The sequence below is a fragment of the Poeciliopsis prolifica genome, unplaced genomic scaffold, assembly GCF_027474105.1.
Source record: "Poeciliopsis prolifica strain line A6 unplaced genomic scaffold, Auburn_PproV2 SCAFFOLD022, whole genome shotgun sequence".
NCBI lineage: Eukaryota > Metazoa > Chordata > Actinopteri > Cyprinodontiformes > Poeciliidae > Poeciliopsis > Poeciliopsis prolifica.
In genome coordinates this window covers 2,657,119-2,669,440 of record NW_026562397.1, presented here as the reverse complement: position 1 = coordinate 2,669,440, position 12,322 = coordinate 2,657,119, and the positions used below count along the sequence as shown (strand labels likewise).

At 40.2% G+C, this 12,322-nt stretch overlaps 1 protein-coding gene across 4 annotated transcripts in view; it reads left to right on the top strand.

Annotated features, from left to right (window-relative positions):
- Window positions 1–12,322, top strand: part of robo1 (roundabout, axon guidance receptor, homolog 1 (Drosophila)) — a 300,678-nt gene that overhangs the window by 249,543 nt on the left and 38,813 nt on the right. For all 4 annotated transcript variants that reach the window (XM_055045468.1, XM_055045470.1, XM_055045467.1 and 1 more), the window contains 3 exons: window positions 5,764–5,888; window positions 6,540–6,711; window positions 10,621–10,826. In XM_055045468.1, the coding sequence (XP_054901443.1) occupies window positions 5,764–5,888; window positions 6,540–6,711; window positions 10,621–10,826 (503 nt within the window). The remainder of the gene's footprint in view (window positions 1–5,763; window positions 5,889–6,539; window positions 6,712–10,620; window positions 10,827–12,322) is intronic.

The following is a 12,322-nucleotide window of genomic DNA, read 5'->3' as shown; positions in this document are numbered from 1 at the left end:
ACACCAAACCTTAGATTGGTTTGAGGCATAAGATTAGGTCCACCTGCCAATACGTACGTCAATATATCTCCTCTTATTGCTTTTTTTCTCCCCCATTCTTTCTCCTCCCTTGACAGAAGGTTAGTTAATGAAAGGGAACTGAATTGATGCATGGCTCAATAAGCTGTTCTCCTGACTTAGAATCATATTTGAAATGCTAAAACCTCCCCTGTCCTCAGTGGAAATTAAATGTCCTAACCTCAGGGCAATTCCCTGCTGTCTGCATGATCGTACTAAAGCACGGACTTTCTTTTTTTTCCTTCCTTTCTTTCTTCATACATCATGCCTTTCAACTTGCAATCTGGTGAGAGTTAAATCGTGCAAATCCTCAGTTGTCTTTACTTCAGCCAAGACAACTCTTGCCACAGTTATGAAGAGGAATGTTTAAAAAAAAATGATGGCATGGCAGAAATCATATTGTTTAAATCAGATGCTGACTGATGCCCAGAACAATTTCCACTCTCTCCTCAGAGTGAAGTTCAAGCAGGCCGAGATACACAGAGGCCAGCGAGGCTGTGGGTAGAGAGTAGTCCAGCTAATTAAAGGCAAGCGGGCCACAGTCCCACGCTCGGAAATGACATGCTTCTAATTACAGACGCGGGCACAGGGATGGAAAGAAAATCTGGGTAATTGTAGGTCTAAATGGGCCAAAGCAGAAGGGACGATGTATAGGTAGAGGGATGTCGCTGTAGTAGTGAAGAAACCTGTGATGTGGGGAGCAACAGTTTAGTTTGTCGGTTTAGCGACCGCCGCCGTCAGCCTGCATCAAATCTCCAGAGTCGGGCTCTGTTGCTTAGCTTCTGTGACAGAGGACCTGCAGAATGACAATAATTCAGAGGTAAAACATACAGACGCTTTGGATAAAAACAATTCAAGATTTTACCACTATTGTTTGGAAAACGAAGAATCTCCTTTGTTGTTTTTGCAAGTTGTGTTTAAAGAATTTTAAAATAGTGTAGAAAAATTCAGAAGAGTTTTATTTATTTCGTCATAAGCCCATCGCAAAAGTGGTCCTAATCCTACCAAAGTGTTGAAAATGCTTCCACTGTGAGAATGACAAACGACATAGTAATTATTTGCACAAAGTGTACGAACGCCATGACTCTGGGTAACCGTCAACCAGTCTTAATCATGACACATCAGACTCTCTTATAATAAACGTATTATTTGGAATCAACTTCACTTTAACATTCTTAGAGTACTTAGGGATATATGATATATTGCCATTAATATCTGTATCAGTCCAGTAAATAAAACTGAGATGATATTAACAACCAACACTTATTTCCATCTTGTTGCAGAATGGGGGAGGGGCCGAGGTCGGTCATGTGGTTTTTGTTTGGTCATGTGACAGTGATAGGGATGTAGCAAACGATTGTGAGGAGTTTAACTCAAGCAGTGATGAAGTCAGATGCATCAGCAGTATTTTAGCAGCTTTAGCAGCTTTTTATTTTAAGCTCTTGAAAAGGTTGTGAAATATTTATAAAATGAGTAAATATCAGCTGTCGGCTATAAAAGCAATATTAATAATGGATATAGATAATGGTACAAATTTTCATACTGGTGCATTTGGAAGAGTAATTAAAGATCAGAGCAAAGAAAAAAAAATCATATGTGGGATTCTTCAAATGCACATGTTGATTCAGCATCTACAGCTCTGGAAAAAGTTCAGAGGCCACTGCAAAATGATCAGTTTACCCAATTTTACTTCTCAGATGTATTGTATTTGAGTAAAATGAACATTGTTCTTTTATTCTATGAACTACTGACAACAAATCTCCTCAAGCAATGCAAAGAAACAACAATACTAATGTTTGAAGTCAAGAAGAGTTCAGAAATCAATATTTGGTGGAATAACCAGGTTTTCAACGGGACTCAGTTCAGTGGACTCTTCATTCTTCCCAGAGCCGTGTTTATCTTAACAGTGATTTGTAAATCTTTTACAGACACTCTTAGTTTTCTGAAAAAATACTGCTGAATATCACTTTGCTTCATTCTTGCAAATCTAACATCTTGCCTCATCTCATCTTAGGACCAAAATGTTTTATTATTTTTAGCTGTCTGAGAAGACTGAGGAGGCGTGTGGTAACACCGCGAGCCTCCAGAGCTGCACGCTTCAGAGGGGATTCCTCTCACCTTCTGTGGTCAGATTCTCAGTGAACAAAGACAACACTATGGAAGTGGCTCTCGGGGCCATTTTTCTTTCAAATGGCTCTGCTCCCGTAACAAACTCAAATCAGTGAATTATTGTTTCTCATGCTTGTTTATCAGCCAGCTACTACTCCTCTGGACTTATAAATATGTCAAGAAAAATATTCATGTGATTGATTGAACCAACACATTATCAACCAAGTCACTTTCCGTATTTATGGCTTCATTGTGAAGCCGTTAATCGAAGCCACATGAGAATACGGCAAAGATCTCTTTTTTTCGGTAATCGTATACGAACCGTTTCAAAATTAGATGGAAGTTTTTCTGCGTCTGGCGCGGTCAGATAATGTTTGCTCCGCGTGTGTGTGTGTGTGTGTGTGTGGTTTTTTTTTTAAATTAAGCTTTATCAGTAAATACCATGTTTCTATAAATGAATTGTTCAGACTGCATTGACAGTTGCAGTCTGAAAATCAATGTGTTATTTTCTTTCTCAGCTGGCTCACTTTGCTATTTGCGCTGATTTATGTGCAGAGAAAGTCTTGAAAAGAGTTACGGTCCCCAGAGCAGTGCTGCTAATAGCCCATGTAAAGGGACTGGATGGTGGCTTGGAGCTGCTGCCAGCTGAGTGTGAATGAGAGGAACTTTTTTTTTTTTGTCAGCACACGTTGTGTTGTTCTAGTGGTGATAAATGGTGAAACCTGTTTGGGTGAAAAGGTTTTTAATAGAATACAAGCTAAACAAAGCTTATAAAGACGGGAGACTATTTTCAAGAATAAGCACATGTAGCGGGATGGCCTTTGACTGGACCCCCAAGGCTACCATCATGACCTCAACTACAGATTTGCTTTTGTGTTCATCTGACCTGATCACTAAACTGTTATTTCCGATGAGAGATGGAGCATCTAAAGCGTGCTGTTACAGCGATCAATGGATTATATGAAACATTTCATTTACAGCCCAGCTCCTGATGGAGGCCATGGTGTTGGGGATTTCTACTTTCTAATTGATTGTTTTATTGATAACAAGGTTCCTCCTCTGTCTGATCAGCACAGAGTTTAATCCAAACATTTTTTAGGTTTTGTGAAGTATGAAAAAAGAATGGAAATAACATATAAATATTTTCTTCCAGAATTTAGGCCTGTTTTATTGTCATCCATCCATCCATCCATCCATCCATCCATCCATCCATCCATCCATCCATCCATCCATCCATCCATCCATCCATCCATCCATCCATCCATCCATCATCCATCCATCCATCCATCCATCCATCCATCCATCCATCCATCCATCCATCCATCCATCCATCCATCCATCCATCCATTTTCCCCTACATTCTATCTATTTCTTCATCTCTTTCTCTTCTATCTATCCATTGTGACAAACAATGCTGTTATGAATTTGGAATCAACTGGACTTTGTTCATGGAAACATGTCAGAATCTTTAACAGAACATCTCCCTCTGTGCTAAAAACCAACAGGAAGCAGAAACTATTCAGCCGGTTCAGATTTCAGGCTTTCTTCTCACTCCTGGTCTGCAACTGTGATCAGAAGCAACATGGGAGAGGTTAGGTTACCTCATTAAAGGCTTAGACACATATGAATGGTTATATAAAGGGAGGGTGTGTTTGCATGTGGGTGTGAGGGGTGTCTCAGGATGGTCCGTATCTAGGCCCACTAGCACACAGATAGACCTGAGCGTCCTGCGTCGGGAGTGTTTGATGTGAGTCTTATCTGCATTTTAAAGGCCAGCTATAGGCAGCGGGAGGAGGAAGGGTTTGGCCATTATTCTGACCGCCAGCGTTTGTTTCTGAGGAAGCCGCTGAAGCAGACAGATTAGATAAGGTGACCGATTGGCCAGAGGGGGATTTAGGGCCAGTGAGTGACAGTTAACATTCACCTTGTGTTTTTATAGACCCGGTTTAAATATGCAAAGCTGTGTTTCAGGAACTAAGATACAGCAACCCAGTGAGGTCTTAAAAATAAAAAAACTTTTATTTTTTACAAATAAATACTAAATTGTTGCTTTAGTAACAATTTACTAATTGTAACTTGTTACAATTAGTAACTTTAGAATTTTAGATACATGTAGTCAGTAGTTCATAGAATAGAAGAATAATGTAAGTTTTACTCAAACTTGTCCCTATAAAAAAATAAATCAGAGAAACTGATAATTTTGCAGTGGTCTCTTCATTTTTTCCAGAGCTGTATGTGGGATTGAACGGTCCAGTCAAAGTTCAAACCAAAATTCAGTGGTGAATTTGTGGCAAAACTTTAAAAAAGTGTGGTTACAAAAATAACATTAAAAATCATTTTGTCCTATTTATATTGATGAGATTCATCTAAATAAATTATGTATTTTTGCTTTAGATGATCCTAACTGTAGTAAAAAAAGAAACGTAAATGCTTTCTTGTTTGTATCCTGAAAACCCAACCTAATGCGTCTGTCTCTCGGGTTTGCATGAAGGATGAAACATGTCTATTTTGTTCCCACAGGATGAAAACAATATGATTATTTATATCTTTGGACATCATGCTGTTTTTTTTTTCCTGATCTTTCATTTGTTGTCATGCTGTTATTATTTGGTTATTCATTGTGGCATTTTGTTTTTTGTTTTGTTTCCTTTTTAGTCGTGTCTGGTAAGTTGAAATGTCACCCGTCACCTTTTCACCACCCTGACAGAGACAGGAAGGTGTCACAACCCCCCCTCCATCCTTCACCCATCACCTCTCCACCCTTCAATCAGGAATTATGTCTCTGTTGTCACGGGCAACGGGGACAAAAGGACATTAGAGGGTAAAAAAAATAAAAAAATGCTCATCTTGTGCCTCCAAGGTAATGCTGCATCATTTCATTCTTTTAATTTTTCCCCCATTTTTAAACACCCCATCACAAAAAAAAAAAATAAATAAATAAATAAAAAATCATCACCTAAAAAATTGTGTTCATATCTTCGGTGACAGTTTTGAGATTAAATTCTTGTATATATTCAGTTTCTGTTTAACAATGACAGGTTGTTTATAGGTTTTAGTGTTAGAGGACACAGTCAGAGTACGTTTAGCCTATTAAACCAGTCACCACAGAACTGCATGGTTGGTATTTGGCTGTAACAGCACTCTTTATTTGAGCTAGAATTTGTCATTAAGATGCATGAACACAGCATTCTGGTGAGGCCTACACCACTGGAAGTTGTCAGCATGGACAGATGGCTCAAATTTATTCCCCATTTCCATGTAAATTTGATTGCTCCATAGCTTTGCACATGTAAATGAGCAGTAGGGAAGTAACTATTGTTTATATATATATATATATATATATATATATATATATATATATATATATATTTAGTACATGTATCGTGTGTATATTTTAGCTTTAAATGCCACACTCTTTAATTTGCTTTGAAATGCAGACATTGGAAACCAAGCTGTGGCAAATTTGAATACAAGCAAATTTCTATTGTCTTCCATTCAAATAATATTGAATGTGTGTGATGGTATCTTTTGTGCTGTAGTGATGTTGTAGTATGTTTGCCTAAACCGGAGTTAACCAATGGCACGACTGTCCTGCAGTGCCCCCAGCGTTTGTGGTGAGACCGAGGAATCAGGTGGTTGGAGTTGGCAGGACGGTGACATTCCAGTGCGAGGCCACTGGGAACCCACAGCCGGCCATTTTCTGGCAGAGGGAAGGCAGTCAGGTAAAAAGAGGAGCAAAGAGTTAAATATTTCAGTTTCATTTGCAATGTTGTCAGCTATTTTTTACTTTATAGCCAAAAACGTTACTGATTGTGTTGGACTTCCATTTGTTTTTCACTGTTTAGGGGATTTTAATTATAAACAAAAGCAACTATTTCACAATTTTAGTTTGTCAAATTCATGCAAAGTCACACCAAATACTTTAACGTGTCAGGCTTAGTCCACAGGTAGCCAAATATGTGGGGAAACAAATCCATTTTTATGCAGGTTGGCCTTTTTAAAAGCCAACCTGCAACTGCTAATTAAAAGCAGTTACACCAACATATCTGTCCAACCAACTGAACCTGCTGGTGCCATGTCTAATTCCTCACAGGAAGATGTGGTTGTTGTGAAGCAATCTGACCAGCAGACCTTTTGCACAGCTGATTTGTTTTTATCTGCAGGTTCATGCAGATAAAAAACTTTCTGAAACCAATTCTGTGTGGACAATACATTTCAAATGATGTGGCCCATCAGTTAGATCCGGATCCCTGTGTGAAAAAGTTAAAGTGAAGATTATCCTTTTTAAAGCACCATATGCAGGCTGGTAGGATCAATATCATGCCACATCAGTGCTGCTTTTATCCAAAGCCTCTGTCCTGGTTTCCTTACAGAACCTCTTGTTCTCCTACCAACCACCTCAACCCTCCAGCCGGTTCTCTGTATCTCAGACCGGGGATCTGACCATCACAGACGCAGAGCGCTCTGACATGGGATACTACAGCTGCCAGGCTCTGAACATCGCTGGCAGTGTCATCACCAAGGCCCTGCTTGAGGTTACTGATGGTAGGAAACCATTTCTCTTTTAGCTACTTTCTAAACTTTACTGTAAATTCAACCAAAATTATTAGTTTTACATCCATTATTCCTTTTATCAGTTGCAAATATGCAGTAGCACAACGATGTACTCTGAGCGTTATAGTTCCACACGACAGGATTTGTTGCTGCGCGCTTGCAGTGTGAAGGAAAGAAGAGATCAGCTGCACACACAGGCTGCAAAGTGAAATGTGATCGGTTTTGGTGATCGGCAACAAGAGACGGTGATAGGTGATCACCCATCATACACTTTTTCATGGAATTGTAATTGGTGGCCGATCAATCGGCACACCTCTAATGCAGACACATAGCATATAGTATTATATTATATTATTTACTACTATTCACTTACAATTTCATTTAGACATGAACAAACATCTGTTGAGTACAGAAAATTCCAACTAGAAATAATTTTTTCCCATCATTTTAGCGCCTCTTCAGAGTGGCGCCCATATGCTTATAGAGGATATCCACTTTGTGCACCACTGTAAATATGCACAGAAACTATTCAGATGGACAAATCCCAACATGAACACATAGATTTCTACCCCTTTAGCTTCAACACCACCATTTGTTTGACAGAACTTTCCCAAGTTGTACTATAACTTGGGATAATCTGAGTTGAACACACACACACATTTTGAACACACACACACACACACACAGACACACTCGTTACAAGGAGTTCCAATGCTGCTGGATCAGCTTGAACAAACAAAGCAGATTTAGTTTATTTTTCTCTGCAAATAAACTTTGTATTTTATTAAATCCTGAAGTGGAAATCCATACTTTTATTACCCAGCGGTTTTTTTTTCTTTCTTTTTTTTTTGGGCCGTTATTGAAGAAAACAAGAGACACACCACTGGACAGTTTATATACAGACCTTGTCTACACACAGCAAACCGTGGGAGAGAGTTAATAACGCAGAAAGATAAGTTAATATATTGGATCTATTGTTTGTGAGCATAACACTGTTCATCTGTAATGTTGTGGTTGTGCTCTAAAGTGTATTACAGTCCGTGTTGAGGTTTGTGAGGTTTGGTCTGGCCTGTTCCCACTGTTCCTGTCAGGAGGTTGAGACTCTCTGGTGCCTTTGCATCCAGACTCAAGACTCACTTTCTTGCTGCTCTGGCTTCATGCTGGCTAATGTCTCCTTCAGTATTCCATGCTTGGCTTGCTGCTGTCTAACGTCGGGAGACTGCGGCCGTGCGGTGAGGTTTGGGCCGGCCCCTCTAATTACGCAGCTTAGCCAATCGCCGGCGGCCGCGTGGACGAGCCGGGCCTCGGTTCCACCGGTCCCACAGATATCTGGGCAGCCACCACTCCATCTACGACACACCTAGATTCATCCCCTCATTTACCAGAATGTCCCTCCTCATTAAAGGCCTACAATGGAACGCTCTATCTCCCTGGCTGCTCTCCTGTTTCTCATTCTGCCCTGCTCTCTGGATAATAATAACAGTTATTAAAGTGAGCGGGCCACTCTGAGGCCAACACTTCTCCGCAGGCAGATCTGGTAATAACAGGTCATGCTGACAATGTTTTAGTAATTGTACCATCCCCTTTACACAAAAGTGGAGACAAAGCAGCCGCAAATTACACCGCAACACATTTCCAAAGATCTATGCACACATAAATACATCATTATATGTTGCTTTACTGTGTTTGCTATTAATTTGAGCTTCCCTCTGTGAATGTAATTTGCAAGTAAATCAGAGGAGTAGACAGCATTGGTCATCAGTAGGGCTATGAATATTAATAATGACAAGAGAGACGGAGGCAACGCTACGTGGAAACCTGATGAATTGCACACGGCACAGAGCAAATACAGTGAATGAAATTTACTGAAGTTCCTCCTTTGCGTCTCGTCTTTCATGGACTGAGGCATTCCAACTACCAAGATGTGACAGATTTTATCCTGTAGCTGCATCTGCAAGCTTTTTACTTTTTATTCAAACATCTCTCTTATTTCACACATTTAACTAAAATTGAACAATGTACAGATTAAAATATAAGTATATGTTTTTGCATCAGTGTCACTTCCCTAACCCTGGGAAGATTAGTGCCGAACTGATATTGTCAAGAAATCACTTAAATAGGACCTGACATTTTGAAGTAGATTTAAAGGCAAACACAACATTTCTGATTTAAAAACTTTAAAAAGACATCAAAAACAGATGAGAAGGTGTGAACATTAATCTGGAAAGACTTAAAAACCCATTTTCTTCTACACTTTGCTTCGTTTGCAGGGTCTGGGTCCTTGGTTATTGAAAAATGGTTGATTGCTGGAAGCGTTCAATTTTAGCTAATCATTGTTTCTCAGATTTAATGCACCGGTTCAAGCTTGCCAGAAATTGTGTGCACTGTAAATAACCATCCTCCACGGTGATATGACAAGTGCTGAGCTGAATGGCTGTTGAAATATTGGACAGCTGTCCAATATTTGCAAGCGTCTCCAACGTGGACTGAACGGTTTTGTTCATTTCCTCTTCTGTCGTTGCCAAACTACATGCAGACTGCAATTCTAAAACAGCTCAGAAAGCCAAAGTCCTCATTGACTACTTGCCCTTCTGTTTGCTGATTGGACCGGCTGGAATTTCATTGGAAGAATTCGGCTAAATGGGAGAAATTCCAGATGGAGCACTGCAGGGTGATGAGAATCAAGTGGGATTGCATAAGAAGGCAATTACCTTCCTTTCAACCAGATAAACAGAAGGAATGTCTGGTTACATCAGTCACTAACGCGGAAAATTAAGACGAACTATGAATGTCCCTTTAAAAATAAGACAAACCTTGAAAGTTAATTCATCAGTTTAGAACTGTTTAAAAACATTAAAATGTGGCAGAAATAACCAATTCTAATGAATTCAATGTTTCTAAGTGCTCAAGCAGATGGGAACCTGAGCAAAAAGAGAGACAGAACCACTTCAAGACACAAGCAAAGTCTAAATGACTCCTTCTGAAGCATTTGGTAACGTCCTGGATGACACCAGTGAATTATGAATAATTCTGTTGGGAAGAATGGACCTAAATTCCTCCATGGTGATGTAAAAGACTCATTGCCTGTTACTGTAAGCACTTGATGGCAGTTGTTGCTGCCAAGGGTGGCATAACCAGCTATTATGTTTAAGGGGCGATTACGTTTTCACATAAGGCCTGAATGGTTTGAATATATATATATTTTTTTCCCCCTGGTTAAAGTCATCAGTAAGAAGCAACATCTTTTATTGCTTCTTACTATGTACTGAGGTGATCTGATTAAAATTTGGTTGAGGATTGAATCGTAACAAGCAGGCCAAAAGATCAGTAGACATAGACATTTTATTTATTTTTTTTACATCAACCTACCTACTTCCTTTAATTCACATAATTTCTGTGCCCATAAATCATGTAAGCAAGCTGGGAAGAGTTTCAGCATCGTTGCTTTAATTCATTTATGTGTTCTGATGAGTTTTTAAGCTTTTATTTTTTATTATTCTTTGTTGTGACCCAGGGGAGGGGGCTTACGCTCTGATGCATTCCGCTAGGCTCCTGATCGAAAAAGAAACTAAGCTTTTCATTTGAATTCTCAGCAATTATTTGCCCAACATCAACGCCTGCTGCTGAATGATAAAAAAACAACAACAACTAAACACAAAAATTGCATCCAGTTCTTAAAAATTGAACTTAATTCCTTTCCTACGATCCCCACTGTTTTCCTATTTTCGTGTCGCTCCTCTCTGTTTGTTCAGATCCCACTCTCCTCTACTTTTTGTGTTTGCTTTTCCCCCCAGCTGGATATAATTGACTGAATCCCAGTTTCCTTTCACCTGGCCACACCACATTAGCAGCTTCCACGGCTTCTCGTAATTGCCCGTTTTCCTTCCTCTCTTCCCCCAGTTGTGTCAGACCGCCCGCCACCAGTTATACGACAGGGGCCCACCAATCAAACGGTGGCTGTGGACGGAACCGTGGTCCTGAGCTGTGTGACATCTGGTAACCCTACACCCACCATCCTGTGGAGGAAGGACGGCGTTTTAGTGTCCACACATGACTCCAGAGTCAAACAGCTGGACACGGGGGCACTACAAATACGATACGCAAAGGTAAGGCAGCTGGTTCAAGATGACAATTGGGATTTTATGTGCGTCTGAAGTGGAAGAAAAATGATACCTTGTTTTCCAAAATTCTATGCAGCGTTCCCATTCCCATTCCCTGAGCCATCACTTTAAAGTCCGAAACCAGTTTTAATACGTTCAAAAAACAAAGAAAACTCTGGTTATGTCAAAACAGAACTGTTTCCATTTTTTATGTTTTTATGTTTGTAGATGTTGCCAACGTTATGTTGTGCTATATTAACTGATTATCGCCTCAATTTTTTAGAGGTACTTTTTAAAAGCTCATCTAGGGACAAATGCTGCGAATTAGCTGTTGATATTGCACTATGACACAAACACCAGGACACAACATAGTTCAGTTTGCCTATGTCCATGTGTGTCTGTCCCTATCAAATAAACTTAAAAATAAAAAGAAATAAATTGAACCAGTTTTTGTGGAACCCTGTTAATCTTTTGGTGTATGTCATTATCTGCTGTGCAGTGATAGATTTGCCGATTGTCTGTTGCTCAATACCTTTACATGAGTTAAAATGAAAGGAGATGATTTGTCAACACGAGCTATCAAGCCTTGCAACAGTTTTATAGTGTTTCACAAAAAGAGCTAGAATGTTCTAGAACATGTTGGGTTCTTGGGCCTCTGAATGGAGGTGTTATGGAAACCAAATGTGTCATGTGGAAGCTTACATTAGCATCTGGAAAGACATCTGCAGCGTCGAGATGCTAGTTTAGGTTTGAAGAGTTTTGCAAACTCCTTTCAGCACAACTTGAACACAACAATATTCTTTTCCAGCGTTCCAGCAGATCATTTTTGAAGCAAAAATGGACCTCCACCGGGCCCAGAAGCAGCTTTGTTTATTTGAAGACTTTGCTTGTCCTTCAGGTTTATGAGCGTACCAGAAACACGCAACAAAGGTTCCAGCTTGAGAGAAACAAATGCAACTAATTGCGCTAAAAAATGTATCGTGTTAAAAGACTATTAATTAAAATGAACACATCCCGAGTCCAAGTTCCAAAATGAGACTTTTTCCTCTTGGAGTATAAGACATAACTTTACCCTCACTTTGTTTTTCTATTAGATTCCAAGTTCCATTCCAGGAGGTTTCGGAGTTGTCCATGCTCTCCCCATAATGAGCTTGGCAAACCCCTGCTGGTTGGTAAATAAAGCATGTGTTTCTGCCAGCACCCGGCTCTCAGTGGACTGTCAGTCAGTTGTCGAGGGTTTGAAACGGAGCCTGTGAAGTTGAACACCGTGCAGCTCCTGTCAGTCAGTCAGTAGCAGCAGCAGCGGGTTCGGTGTGTGTCATCTTGTGTGTGTCCGTATGCTCAGGCTCCACGGCAGAACCCGTGACGCCGAGCGCTCCCGGGCAGAGAGACAGACATATGGGGGGAGGGTTGCCGACGTTTCCTCGAGATTGAGGCGTCGGCAGGTCAGGGTTCACGTCAGTTTGCCGTGTTCTGATGAATGCTGGCGTGTCTCGCTGTGA